General features: G+C 39.1%; 1 protein-coding gene across 2 annotated transcripts in view; it reads right to left on the bottom strand.

Moving 5' to 3' along the window:
* Nucleotides 1-16037, bottom strand: part of zgc:171482 (zinc finger protein) — a 174652-nt gene that overhangs the window by 76275 nt on the left and 82340 nt on the right. For both annotated transcript variants that reach the window (XM_062995190.1, XM_062995191.1), the window contains one exon: nucleotides 14722-14814. In XM_062995190.1, the coding sequence (XP_062851260.1) occupies nucleotides 14722-14814 (93 nt within the window). The remainder of the gene's footprint in view (nucleotides 1-14721; nucleotides 14815-16037) is intronic.

Below are 16037 nucleotides of genomic sequence, written 5' to 3'. Positions count from 1 at the left end.
TTTCAAACTCAAAGGAAGCTTTATTGGCATGACAAATAAGAACATTCGTATTGCCAAAGGAAAAAGATTAAAAAGTGGAAGAAGAGAAAAAATAACAACAATAAAAGTTATATAAAATAATCACTCACTCACTCAGCCTCTTATCCTAATCAGGGTCGTGGGAAGTGCTGGAGCCTATCCCAGCTCTCAATGGGTGCAGGGCACACAGAAACATCTCAAATAGTGCATTACTTTATATGTTCATTCATTATGTTGTTTTCTCTGACCAGGGTTCAAATCTCAACTGTACTATTGGATGGTTAGGTTTTTGCATCAACATTGTTGACTAATGTGAAAAGGTGAGAGAGAGGTGTATGGGTACTGATCGTAGGGGCCTTGCCATTGAGAGTCAGTGGAGGGTCAAGTGTGCTACTGTACGGTAGACATGATTGGCGAATGTGCAAAGTTGGGGTGGGGGGGTGGGGGTGTAGGGGGGCCATAAGAGCCTTGAGAGTCAATGGAGGGTCAAGTGTACTACTGGATGGTCGGGTGTTTGTATAGACATAATTGACTAATGTTGACAAGGTTTCTTCCTGTAATTTTCAGGGAGTTTTTCCTTGCCACAGTCGCCCTCGGCTTGCTCAACAGGGGTTTTTGTATCTGTTGGTCCTGGATTTTGTAAAGTTGCTTTGAGACAATGTATATTGTAAAAAGCGCTATATAAATAAAGTTGACTTGACTTGACTTAATGTGGCAAGTGTGTGTGTGTGTGTGTGTGTGTGTGTGTGTGTGGACATAACAGCTTAGCCACAGAGAGTTTGTGGAAAGTCAAGTGTATATATACACTTCAGCCATAACATTAAAACTTGTTTCTACACTCACTGTCCATTTTATCAGCTCCACTTACCATATAGAAGCACTTTGTAGTTCTACAATTACTGACTGTAGTCCATCTGTTTATTTACATACTTTTTTACCCTGCTTTTACCCTGTTCTTTAATGGTCAGGACCACCACAGGACCACCACAGTGCAGGTATTATTTAGGTGGGGAATGATTCTCAGCACTGCAGTGACACTGACATGGTGGTGGTGTGTTAGTGTGTGTTGTGCTGGTATGTGTGGGTCAGACACAGCAGAGCTGCTGGAGTTTTTAAGTACCGTGTCCACTCCCTGTCCACTCTGTTAGACACTCCTACCTAGTGGGTCCACCTTGTAGATGTAAAGTCAGAGATGATCGCTCATCTATTGCTGCTGTTTGAGTTGGTCATCTTCTAGACCTTCATCAGTGGTCACAGGACGCTGCCCACGGGGCGCTGTTGGCTGGATATTTTTGGTTGGTGGACTATTCTCAGTCCAGCAGTGACAGTGAGGTGTTTAAAAACTCCAGAATTTGTTTTCTCTCCAAGTACAGTTCCTTGGTTCCTTAATAAATGAATTCATTTGTATATCTTCAGTAACTTCTCCACATGAGGCTCATGCTCAAGGTCTGTACCCCACCCTTACTCACACTAAGTGATATTAGGAGTATCAATTTAACCTTGCACAGAGAACATCCTGAACACCTTGTAGGCAGTAATTGATGGCATGAATCAAAGCCAGGTCCCCAAAACCAATGTTGCTATTCAGCACCCACATGCTGCACTACTGTGCAATCTAACAAGTAAACATTGTCTCCTGTTGTGCTTACAGCACTTCATGTTAGATGGATGTATAAAGGATGGTACACGTCATATTTTGCACTTTATAATGAGCAACACGTTCTCAGCACCCACATTCTCTGATAACACAGCCAGGCTGTTCTAACACGTCCAGAACGTGGCTTGGCTTTGTCATGCTATTGTAAGCATGAGTGACCCTGTAAAGCTTCTAGAACACAATGATTTCCATGAATAATGGAAATTGAATAATTCGTTTCTTTCTGCATCAGTCTATTTCAGGTGAGTTTGATTCCGGAAAGGTCTGAGATGTTTATGGACGTTGTTGATTTGCTTTTGATGTGCATTGTACAAATGCTGGGTATTGTGGAAGCAGTGATGAACTGTTTGTTGCTAACAGTTTGTAAAAGTATATTTGAGCCTGTGTGGAGATATTCATCACAGAAACATGCTGTGATGGATTTTATTGCAGTGCTGTCTGTGAGATAAGAAGTCACAACCATTCAGTACTGTTTTTTGTTTGTTTGTTTTTCCCTCACACACAGATAATTCTCTAGACTTCCTGAATATTTTAATAATATTAGGCACAGTAGGTGTGAGTTAGTCGTTGTAATTGCTTATTGTAGAATTGAGTTCTTAAAGTGTTGGATTATTTACTGATGCATTTATTAGGTAGCAATACCTGACCACCCCTGCTCATTCAACTTTTTAAATTTCAGCATTTAGCAGATGCTTTTATCCAAAGCGACTTAAGGTGCTGTGACAGTATATTGTCTAAGCAATTGAGGGTTAAGGGCCTTGCTCAAGGGCACAACAGTGGCAACCTGGCAGTGGTGGGGCTTGAACCAGCAACCTTTTGATTATTAGTCCAGCAATCAGAATCAGAATCAGAATCAGAATCAGAATACTTTATTGATCCCCGAGGGGAAATTTCAGATGTTACAGTTGCTCAGATTGTATATATGTATTAAGAATAATTAAACAGCTAGGCCACAACTGCCTTGTCCGTCTTGTTTTTTTATATAAAAATATATATATATTTATATTTTTTTCTCTTTTTCTCCGATCTAGTCGTATCCAATTACCCTGATATGCTTCACCCCTACCGATACTATCCTCCACTGCTGACTGAGGAGCTTTGCAACTGACACGCCCCCTCCGACACGTGATCAGTACCGACTGCATCTTTTCACCTGCATGAGGTGAGTTAATATGCGGATCAGCCTTGTGCACACCCTGATTGACGCATTATTTCCCAACTCTGTGCAGGCGCCAGCAATCAGCCAGCAGAGGTCGTAATTGCACCAGTTATGAGGAACCCTGGTCCGGCTCATCCCACCCAGAACAACAGCCAATCGATGTTCATGTGGCCACCCGGTCCAGCTGGATGGCAGAGCTGAGATTCGATAAGATGTACAGTGGACCCTTGACTTACGAATTTAATTGGTTCTGAAGGGCTGTTCATAAGTCAGAATGTTTGTTAGTTAAACCTATTTTTCCCATAACAAATAATGTAAACAGAATTAATCCGTGCCAGACCTCCCAAACCACCCCCTTACCTAACCTTTCTAATGTCTTAAATGGTCTTTTTTGTTATAAATACAACAATATTTTCCCTTAAATCTTAGAATAGACATTACTGTAATAAACAATAATAAACAACAATACACAGTAGTACTGTACATAAAACACACACCACATTTTAGTATAATAAATACTAAAATACACACCACACACCATAATAAATTTCCTTCTTTTTATATAAAATGTATCTACCAGAAACAACAATAAATCTCTCATATTTCTCTATTATTTCCTTCTTTATTTCAATAGTGTTGTATTTTGTAGGTGTAATTGCACGAAAGAAAGAATAGTTTACTATTGACCTTGGTTTAGTTTACTCACACTCTGCAGTTCCTTGTGTGCCTTAAAGGCACAAATTGTACATAATAGATTACTGTTCATAAAGATAATGCAGTCTGTGGCAGATAAATGCTCACTGGCTGCCATGCTAACACTAGCTTACTAACCTTCAAGTAATTCTAATAGCCAAATCATTTCCAGTGGTGTCTTATTTGAGAGGTCATGAAAGAATTGTGGGAAAAACAAGCATTACTTTTGTCTTTACTTTATGATCTGTATTTTGTGGGTACCCAGGCTACTGATTTCTCCATCCTTGATCATGTGATCTCTATTTATAACCCTATCATGGTAGGCAGGAGGCCGGACTCTATGGAGACAGTACACTTTCAAAGTCACACTTTTCTCTCGCAACCTTCTGGCTTGTTTGTTTTCTGTGTACTTTCTTTCTCTAATGAATACATTTTGATTCTGGATTCTTGTGTCTTTAGTTAATTTGTCATGTTCTGACCTGTTCTTACTCAGTTGATCAGACAACAGGAGCGCACAGTTGTTTTCTCTACAAGTACAGTTAACTGTGGTTCCTTAACAAATTAATTCATACATTCATTTATTTTCAGTAACTTCTCCAAATGAGGAACATGGTCCAGGTCTGTAGCCTAACCCTTTCTCACACTTACACAGAAATGTATCTCTAGTATCAATTTAACCTTGCACAGAGAACATCCTAAACACCCTGCAGGCAGTAATTAATGGCATGAATCAAAGCCAGGTCCCCAAATCCAATGTTGATGTGCAGCACGCACATGCTGCACTACTGAACAGTCTAACAAGTAAAAAAAGAAATAAGGTTTTATTTCTCCTAAAATACTGTAAAATATTTAAGTAGTTTTATGTCTCATGATGTTTTCTATTGTTATGCTTATAGCTAAGGCTCTACCTAAAGTAAAATAAGCCTTTTCCTGTTTAATATGCAATTTGCCATAAAATTAAAAATTGAAGGTTCGTGTTTAGTGATTCAACATTTTAATTCGAGTAACATTTAAGTGTCTCATGTTCAGTGGTTCGCACTATGAGGCGTCCTAGCAATCCTACAGCAATTCAGTTAGTATTTAGCCGCTTCTCGTTTGAATGCGCCTTTCCAGGATCAAGCTTCTTCAAGATTAAAAAGCGTCAACAACAACCCCATTATTTTATATTAGCCCAAAATATATGGAGTTCCACGGGACCATGGAACACATTAACAGGTTTCCCATACAACCTTATGGGAAACGATACCTTAAACTCAACATAGTTTAAACTCGCCGCCACTCCCAGAAGAATTTTCGTATTTGAGACATAACAGGAAGCCGTAGATAAATGTTCTAGGTTTACATTCAACAGCAGCAATAGATGAGCGATCATCTCTGACTTTACATCTACAAGGTGGACCAACTAGGTAGGAGTGTCTAATAGAGTGGACAGTGAGTGGACACGGTATTTAAAAACTCCAGCAGCGCTGCTGTGTCTGATCCACTAATACCAGCACAACACACACTAGCACACCACCACCATGTCATTGTCACTGCAGTGCTGAGAATGTTCCACCACCTAAATAATAATTGCTCTGTGGTGGTCCTCTGGGGGTCCTGACCACTGAAGAACAGGGTGAAAGCAGGATAAAAAAGAGAAACAGATGCAGAGAAACAGATGGACTACAGTCAGTAATTGTAGAACTACAAAGTGCTTATGTATGGTAAGTGGAGCTGATAAAATGGTGATCCTAATGTTATGCCTGATTGGTGTATATGCAGTTCCATAAGACAATGGAACGCATTAACAGGTTTCCTATATATCCTTCTGAGAAAAAATACCTTGAAACTCAACGTCTTTTAAACTCTATAACACTCCCAGAACCAACTGATGCAGAGTTGCAAGGTACCATTGTACTTCTTTCGCAAAACCTAAAAGAAAAAATAACAGAATATTTATAGCAAAATAATAAACAGCAACAAATAGTTCCTCAAGATCACGTTTTTGCTTAAAATAAATTCCTGCTCCATTGCCTACAAAATATATTTGATAGCTGGAAGCATTTGACGATGTGACAGCTCATTGGTGACGCTTCTTGCTCAAAAGGTCTGCAGGGCTTTTCATTCGTCTCACTCACTGCACCCCTTTTGCATATTACGTTGTCTTTCCTTTTTACTTTCCCATAAATACTTCTGTTTTCATTTTCATTTGACCTATTTTGTGAGCAGAATGTTTGTCAGAATACAGAGGTTTACAGGCTACGAGTCTATGTCCTGCTCTCAACAATGAGCCTTCACGTAGACGCCACTTTATCTCTCTTTCCCGTTACTTGTTTTTTATTTTTTGCTCCTCTAATGTTTGGAGGGGTGCAAAAACGGGGCTAAAAATAAACACGGCAAACAACAGTGAAGCAGACTATGACATGCACTAATTCTCTCTGGTTCAAAGATGTGCACAAAATATAGATTTGAAGAAATAAAAAGAACAAAGGATAACTTTTCCTCCCTCCTTTCAGCCCGCATGAACACTTCAAACTGAGACGCAAAGGGACTACTGATCACTCAAACACTCAATCATACTAAAGCAAAAAGAGAAACAGCACACACACACACACACACACAACATACAAGTAAACAGATCAAACTGTACATCAGTAAGAACTAGGGCTGACTCGATACCACTTTTTTATGTCCGATACCGATACCAATTCTGCAAATTGAGTATCTGCTGATACCAATCTGATACCATCAATTCTCCTCTCAAACAACTAAGCAGTAATAATACACATCTCAATGCACCATGGTTAAACTAGCTATCTAAATAACAATGCTCAGACTGTGAGACAAATATTCTAAAGGAATAAATACAGAACCTACAACATCACACTTATACAAAACTGCTGCTTTAATTTTAACTTTTACACACAGAACATTTAGCAGAATTTTTTGCTTGTTTAACAGAAGTATCTACAATTGGAAGATGTGGATGTCAATCAAACGCGATGGACCAATTAGAATTGATGCAGAGGCTGCCGCTCAGGCGGCGCAGCAGCAAAAAAACACACGCTGCAACCAGAGCTGGGATCTGGAATACATCGTATCAAATCTCAGCTCTGCCTTGCCGGCTGAGGATGAGCGGCCACATGAACAACGATTGGCCTGTTGTTCAGATGGGCAGGACTAAGCCGGATATGGGTCTCTCTCTGTCAGACTGGTGCAATTAAGACCTCTGCTGGCTGATTAGAGGCACCTACACAGAGATGAGGAAAGAGTGCTCTTAGGGTGTGTCTCTCCGTACACAACGCTAGGTGGCACAACACTCGTCAATGTGTGGGTGATAAGATGCATACGGCTTGCTGCCCACATGCCGAAGGGGGCGTGGGTTAGCTTCGATTTCCTCGGTCAGAGCAGGGAACGGCATAGGCAGAGAGGAAGCATGATGTTGAGATTTTTTCGTTAAAGATCTGTCACATTTTTAGATTATTAAAAACCAAAGCGCGCTTATTAAAAAACCGTGCTGGATTTTGAAGAAAAAAACGGGAAACGGTGTAGTTTGTTTTATTTCATAACTCAATATTCATGATTTTTAAATTGCTAAAAGTTTAAGTAAATCAGTGTGTTTTAATTTCTGAATAGCTGTTGCAGATGAGTTATAGATCAGTGGAACATGTTAATGATGTCATCAAGCGTGAGTGGCAATAAACGACACTTGTCATGTAATGTGAATTACATATATATTGTCTGGCCCTTTAAGAATGTTAAGTGTACAATGCTAGGGCATAGGGAGCGAGTGTGTAGGGAAGAGATTAGAAAATGATAGTCTCCGGCTGTGCTATGTGGTTCTGTGTTTGCGCTGAGCGTGTGTGACATTAAAGTAGCGTTATCGTGAAACCCCACTCGAATGTTCAAACATTGAATTATTTTACAACACTCTATTGGAACGTATCTTCGTGTGTTATTTGCTTTACACACAAACAGTGGCCTTATTTACATTAAGTGTTATTTACATTAGGTGTTATTTACATTAAGTGTTATTTACATTAAGTGTTATTTACATTAAGCAAGAATATCAGATCGGATTACACGATTTTTTCCTTCCGATATATCCAATACAGTGATTTGGGCCAATATCGGACCGATACCGATACCGAGTGTCATACTATGATGGTAAATCATAGTAAAACCTTAAGATAGTCGGATGTTTTTTAGATGTGGCAGTAGTAGATGATTTTTTTTAAATGCTAAAAGTTTAAGTAGATCTGTAGGTTTTAAGAATGTTGGCCTTGTTTACATGAAGTGTTATTTACATTAAGCAAGAGTATCGGCTCGGATTACACGTTTTTTTCCTTCCGATATCCGATCCAGTGATTTGGGCCAATATCGGACCGATACCGAGTATCGCATCGGTGCCAGCCCTAGTAAGAACCTTTCTGTCCTACTTTCTTCTTTTATGTTTGTTCCTGTATCCTGACCGCTTTTTGCGTGACTCTTAGGGACAAATTCCTGCACCCACTGCTTTCCATATTTCAGTTGCTGACACAAGGGTGATAAACATGTCAGCTTTACAGATATAAGAACAAACAAACAAGCCCATAAAACCGCTATTCAGGGGCCGAGTGCTGGCTAAAGCTGGCCATGCTGTTCTGGGATCTATAAAATTAAAGCTGTTAGTGATGGTAAATCATAGTAAAGCCTTAAGATAGTCGGATACATGCTCGATTGCAGAGGAACAACAATTTAAAACAGCACTTTCTGAAATCAATTTCTACCGTGACTAAGTAAGTAAATTTGCTAACAATTGACTCCACTGACATTTAGAAAAAAACGAAAGAGTAATGAGAGCAGGATTACGACAGCTATAGATTGGAACTGGAGGATTTCTGGACACAATCTGCAATAGGCGATCAGCAATATTTCTTAAACTATTCCAATAGATAAGAGTCTCTTCATCCACACACACACACACACACACACTCACACTCACAGCTAGCAGTTAAAAAATTATACCTGGCACTGCACATTTGTCGTTTTTTAATGAAACCCATGCATGTAATATGTTATTAACTTAGTTTAATATTGTTAATGAGGGGCAGCACAGCAGGAAGGTCCTGGGTTCGAATACCAGGTAGAGAGATCTGGGTCTCATGTGAATGCGCCTTTCCAAGATCAAGCTTCTCCAAGATTTAGAAGCGTATGAAAACAATAAAGAAGTAAAGGTAAAGTGCAGGTTTTATTGGATTTAACTGTTTTTCAGTTGTATTTCAGTGTTTTTATAATATATTTGTGTTATTTTCAGTGTATAAGTATCAAAAACATCCCATTATTTACATTAGCCTAAAATATATGCAGTTCCACAGGACCATGAAACATTAACAGGTTTCTCATACAGTGTATCACAAAAGTGAGTACACCCCTCAAATTTCTGCAGATATTTAAGTATATCTTTTCATGGGACAACACTGACAAAATGACACTTTGACACAATGAAAAGTAGTCTGTGTGCAGCTTATATAACAGTGTAAATTTATTCTTCCCTCAAAATAACTCAATATACAGCCATTAATGTCTAAACCACCGGCAACAAAAGTGAGTACACCCCTTAGTGAAAGTTCCTGAAGTGTCAATATTTTGTGTGGCCACCATTATTTCCCAGAACTGCCTTAACTCTCCTGGGCATGGAGTTTACCAGAGCTTCACAGGTTGCCACTGGAATGCTTTTCCACTCCTCCATGACGACATCACGGAGCTGGCGGATATTCGAGACTTTGCGCTCCTCCACCTTCCGCTTGAGGATGCCCCAAAGATGTTCTATTGGGTTTAGGTCTGGAGACATGCTTGGCCAGTCCATCACCTTTACCCTCAGCCTCTTCAATAAAGCAGTGGTCGTCTTAGAGGTGTGTTTGGGGTCATTATCATGCTGGAACACTGCCCTGCGACCCAGTTTCCGGAGGGAGGGGATCATGCTCTGCTTCAGTATTTCACAGTACATATTGGAGTTCATGTGTCCCTCAATGAAATGTAACTCCCCAACACCTGCTGCACTCATGCAGCCCCAGACCATGGCATTCCCACCACCATGCTTGACTGTAGGCATGACACACTTATCTTTGTACTCCTCACCTGATTGCCGCCACACATGCTTGAGACCATCTGAACCAAACAAATTAATCTTGGTCTCATCAGACCATAGGACATGGTTCCAGTAATCCATGTCATTTGTTGACATGTCTTCAGCAAACTGTTTGCGGGCTTTCTTGTGTAGAGACTTCAGAAGAGGCTTCCTTCTGGGGTGACAGCCATGCAGACCAATTTGATGTAGTGTGCGGCGTATGGTCTGAGCACTGACAGGCTGACCCCCCACCTTTTCAATCTCTGCAGCAATGCTGACAGCACTCCTGTGCCTATCTTTCAAAGACAGCAGTTGGATGTGACGCTGAGCACGTGCACTCAGCTTCTTTGGACGACCAACGCGAGGTCTGTTCTGAGTGGACCCTGCTCTTTTAAAACGCTGGATGATCTTGGCCACTGTGCTGCAGCTCAGTTTCAGGGTGTTGGCAATCTTCTTGTAGCCTTGGCCATCTTCATGTAGCGCAACAATTCGTCTTTTAAGATCCTCAGAGAGTTCTTTGCCATGAGGTGCCATGTTGGAACTTTCAGTGACCAGTATGAGAGAGTGTGAGAGCTGTACTACTAAATTGAACACACCTGCTCCCTATGCACACCTGAGACCTAGTAACACTAACGAGTCACATGACATTTTGGAGGGAAAATGACAAGCAGTGCTCAATTTGGACATTTAGGGGTGTAGTCTCTTAGAGGTGTACTCACTTTTGTTGCCGGTGGTTTAGACATTAATGGCTGTATATTGAGTTATTTTGAGGGAAGAATACATTTACACTGTTATATAAGCTGCACACAGACTACTTTTCATTGTGTCAAAGTGTCATTTTGTCAGTGTTGTCCCATGAAAAGATATACTTAAATATCTGTAGAAATGTGAGGGGTGTACTCACTTTTGTGATACACTGTACATCCTTATGGGAAAAAATACCTTGAAACTCAACGTCGTTTAAACTCGAAGCCACTCCCAGAACCAATTGACGTTGAGTTTCAAGGTACCTCTGTATTAAATTACTAATTTATGATTTATGATTCATTTTGTCTTGCAAGTAATATTTGATTGTCTCTGTTATTGCATTTGTGTCTTATTACCCAAACAAACACACACACACACACACACACACACACACGGCTAGCAGTTGAAAAATTATACCTGGCACTGCACATTTGTTGTTTTTGAATCCCATGCATGTAATATGTTATTAACTCAGTTTGATATTTTTAATGAGGGATAGCACAGCAAGAAGGTCCTGGGTTCGAATCCCAGGCAAGGAGATCTGGGTTCTTTTGGTGTGATCTGGGTTTCCTCCGGGTGCTCAAGTTTCCTCCCACAGTTCAAAAATATGCTGTGTGTGTTTCCCCTGTGATGGACTGTCGACCTGTCTGGGGTGTTTCCTAAACTTTGTCCAGTGAATCATACCCACCAAAACCATGAGCAGGATAAAGCAGTGATAAAACAGACATTGAATTCATGTATTAGGGATGTATCTGTGTTACATTTTCTCCTGTTTCACTTTTAAACTTGTGTTCCAACTCAAGGTGATGAGAAATTGTAAGAATCAGCTTTTCTAAGAGAATTTAAAATGCCTATTGTTAAAAAAGCTTAATGTGACTTCACGTATTAAACGAACGACACAGGAACACTAAACCTCTCTTAATTAATACTGCTCATAAGTTATCTCTTAATTATTACTGCTCTCCACTAATGAAATTCCTCGCTCGTTGTTTTAGTACAATAAGTCACGTTAAGCTTTGTGCACTGCCACACTCTGTAGGAAATAACGGCACAACCAGCGGAAAAGCTATTGTGCCGCTTCTCATGTAAATGCGCCTTTCCAAGATCAAGCTTGTCCAAGATTAAGAAGTGTCAAAAACAACCCCATTATTTTACATTAGCCTAAAATATATGGAGTTTCATGGGACCATGGAACACATTAACAGGTTTCTCATACATCCTTATGGGAAAAAAATACCTTAAAACTCAACATCGTTTAAACTTGACACCACTCCCAGAACCAGTTGACATCGTGTTTTAAGGTACCACTATATTACATTTATATACAGTACAGGCCAAAAGTTTGGACACACCAACCAAAAGTTTGGACACACCTTCTCTTCAATGTTTTTTCTTGATTATTTTTATTTTCTACATTGTAGATTAATACTGAAGACATCCAAACTATGAAGAATTATGTAGTGAACCAAAAAGTGTTAAACAAACCAGAATATGTTTTATATTTTACCAACTCTACCTCTGCACAACCCAACTGATGGTCTCAAACACATTAAAAAAGCAACAAATTCCAAAAATTCACTCTAGACAAGGCACAAACATTCATTGAAAACCATTCCAGGTGGATACCTAATAAAGCTGGTTGAGAAAATTTCAAAGACAAAAAATTTGCAAATCTGTCATTAAAGCAAAAGATGGCTACTTTGAAGAATCTAAAATATAAAACATATTCTGGTTTGTTTAACACTTTTTTGTTCACTACATAATTCCATATGTGTTCCTTCATAGTTTGGATGTCTTTAGTATTAATCTACAATGTAGAAAATTTAAAAAAAATAAGAAAAACCACAGGAATGAGAAGGTGTGTCCAAACTTTTGGCCTGTACTGTATAAATAAACCGCTTTTTCTCTTTTTTAGCATCCAGTTGCCCAATTGCGTCATGCTTCCTCTCCACTAATGCCGATCCCCTCTCTGATTGAGGAGAACGAAGCTAACCCACGCCCCCTCCGACACATGGGCAGCAGCCATATGTTTTTTTTCACCTACACTTTGACAAGTGCTAATGTGGATCAGCACTGTATACAGAGAGACACACCCTGACAGCACTCTTTTCCCGTCTCTGTACAGGCGCCATCAATTAGCCAGCAGAGGTCATAATTGCATTAGTTATGAGAGAGACCCTATCCGGCTTTAAATATCCCACCCCTATCTGAACAACAGGTCAATTGTTGTGGCTGATCAACCCAGCCGGCAGGCAGAGCTGAGACTGAGACTGAGAGCTGAGACTCGATATAATATATTCGAGAACCCAGTGTTTTTACCGCTGTGCCACGAGAGCGGCCACTGTATTAAATTTAATCTAATTTATGATGATGTATTTTCACCTGTTATTGCACTTGTTTCTTACTACCCAAATAAAACTAGAGTAAAAACACATTTTGTCAGACAACTTCATTTATACAAGGACAAAATTATTCAACATGCAAACAAGTGCAGATTGCACTTTGGTTTTGTACAGCATGTTCAATCCAAATCAACCTGTGTTTTGCCCTCAAAGTTCAATTTAAAGTAGGATAGTGGTCTCTATGTGCTGCTTGAGTTGCTGGCAGGTGTTTTATCAGCTGTGGTCTTCTGCTAGATAGAAAGTTTGCTACTGGGAAATCAAGCAGGTCTTGCTGAGTACTACATGGTGCCCAGCAGAATTATTAATAACAGGTTTTCTAATGAGGACTTTATAAGCATGTGGACTCACAGTCCGACAGATTGCACCCACTACAGTTTATCGGCTGATTTTTTATTGACCAGTGGATGCATCCTACTATGTTTTCTAAAAACATTTACATTAATCCAGAAGGTGATGGCAGTGGGGGGTAGGGGGGCATATCAGTGCACCTTTAGTGCTGGTCCCAAGCCTGGATAAATAGAAGGATTGTGTTAGAAAGGGCATTCGGTGTAAAAACTGTCTCAAATGTAATATGTACATGAATGATCAGCTGTGGCGACCGCTAACAAAGGCATTTAATTCCATTTTCATGTTTTAACACAGCTGTGTCCTGGTCAGGGTCATGGTGGGTCTGCTGTACCAGGTATCACTAAGCACATAGCATTAACACACACCTGAAAGGACCCCAATCCATGGCAGGGTTAATCATGTTTGTATGTAAATGCCCTAACAACAAATAGCACCACTGGGGATTTAAACCCTGGACTGTTTTATATATTCAATTTATAATAATAATGATAATAATAATGATAATGATGATAATGATAATGATGATAATGATAATGACCATGACAACAAAGCGACGACGACGACGATAATGATAATAATGATAATGATAATAATGTTAATAATAATGATAATAATAATAATAATAATGATAATAAAGATAATAACGATAATAATAAAATAATAATAATAATGATAATGATAATAATAATAATAATAAAGATAATAATGATAATAATAAAATAATAATAATAATAATGATAATAATGATAATAAAGATAATAATAATAATAAAATAATGATAATAATAATGATAATAATAATAATGATAATTAATGATAATGATAATGACAATAATAATGATAATAATAATAATAATGATAACAATAATGATAATAATAATAATAATAAATAAATAATAATAATAATAATAATAATTAATAATAATAATAATAATAATAATAATAATAATAATAATAATAATAATAATAATAATAATGAGTAACGTCTTAACATCTCTTAAAACTGTAATTTCGAGTTCAATCCAGTCTGGGTTTTTTTTTGCTGGTGAATGATGCCAGTTGTCTTTCTGGTAAAGGTGTAGTGGCACATTTTGGCTGTCACAACAGAACTGCCCTGTACAAGTGAGCTGCCCTTTTTTGGAGCAAGCCCTATTTTTGGATTAGTTGGTGGGGTGAGGTGCCACTTGTGCATTACTGTCACTGGCATGTTCTTTGTTTTCTTTTTTTCCTTGTTTTCCATGAACTTGGTTGGCACAGGCGGTCTGAGCAGCTTGCCATATTGTGACAATTATTATTGTGACGATTTTTATTATTATTATTATTATTATTGAACAAATTATAAATGTAGCTGAAGGCTCTGATGGTGTATCTTTATTGCTCATAAAACACACTCTGCATACTATGCAAACATCAATCCCAGCACTCTGTTCTACTCAAGGCAAGTGAAGTGAAGGGGGGAGGTAGAAACTGCATCAGATCCAGGTCAATAAAGGAAGTCGTTAACTCCAGTAGCTCCCACAGACAGGTTAACAAACACTCCTGGCTGGAGGGTGAGACAGAAATAGATTCTCTCTCACTAACAGACAATGTGCTGCAAAAATGCTACATACCGGGTTGTCTGGTCTCAGTCTTTTAGAGGGAGGACCACCATCCTCAGGGTGAAGCATGTAGAACAGACGCACTTTGTTTGCATGTTTCTTACTCTGTTAAATAAAATATAAAAGAAAATAAAAGTATTACAATTTATTTGTATTATTTAGCAAATTTCATTCACAACAGAGATATGGTATGATATGATATACAGATCAGTCATAACATTAAAACCACCTTCTTGTTTCTACACTCATTGTCCATTTTATCCACTCCACTTACCATATAGAAGCACTTTGTAGTTCTACAATTATTTACTGTAGTCCATCTGACACATTAATCATCTGCGCCTCTATGCCCCCTATGCCAGCAATATTTGGCAAGGCAGAAGGGCATGACTCTGTAACTGAATCCTCCAACTAAGATGCACAGCAGATAGGGTCATTACAAAAATTATGTAAATCATGTGCTTTGGGATTTGTCGCTATCATGTCCCAGCTGTACCGGAAATCTGTTGGAGATTTTTGACTGTTGTGTTGAACAGTGTCTTCCATCAGCGCTGTTTTTTTTTCTATGCTGATCAGCCATAACATTAAAACCACCTCCTTGTTTCTACACTCACTGTCCATTTTATCAGCTCCACTTACCATATAGATGCACTTTGTAGTTCTACAATTACTGACCGTAGTCCATCTGTTTCTCTGCATGCTTTGTTAGCCCCCTTTCATGCTGTTCTTTAATGGTCAGGACTCTCCCAGGACCTCTACAGAGTAGGTATTATTTGACTGGTGGGTCATTCTCAGCACTGCAGTGACACTGACATGGTGGTGGTGTGTTAGTGTCTGTTGTGCTGGTATGAGTGGATAAAACACAGCAATGCTGATGGGAGTTTTAAAACACCTCACTGTCACTGCTGGACTGAGAATAGTCCACCAACCAAAAATATCCAGCCAACAGCACCCCGTGGGCAGCATCCTGTGACCACTGATTAAGGTCTCAAAGATGACCAACTCAAACAACAGCAATAGATGAGCAATCATCTCTGAATTTACATCTACAAGGTGGACCAACTAGGTAGGAGTGTCTAATAGAGTGGACAGTGAGTGGACACGGTATTTAAAAACTCCAGCAGCGCTGCTGTGTCTGATCCACTTATACCAGCACAACTGAGAATAACCCACCACCTTAATAATACCTGCTCTGTTGTGGTCCTGTGAGGGTCCTGACCATTGAAGAACAGGGTGATCAACGCTTTTTAAACTCAGCGCCAGTCCCAGAATCAATTGACATTGAGTTTCAAGGTACCACAGTATTCATTAAAAACTGCTGAACACTG

This window comes from Trichomycterus rosablanca, chromosome 5, assembly GCF_030014385.1.
Source record: "Trichomycterus rosablanca isolate fTriRos1 chromosome 5, fTriRos1.hap1, whole genome shotgun sequence".
NCBI classification, from domain to species: domain Eukaryota; kingdom Metazoa; phylum Chordata; class Actinopteri; order Siluriformes; family Trichomycteridae; genus Trichomycterus; species Trichomycterus rosablanca.
The sequence above is the reverse complement of the archived record's forward strand: the minus strand, read 5'-3'. Positions and strand labels throughout refer to the sequence as shown.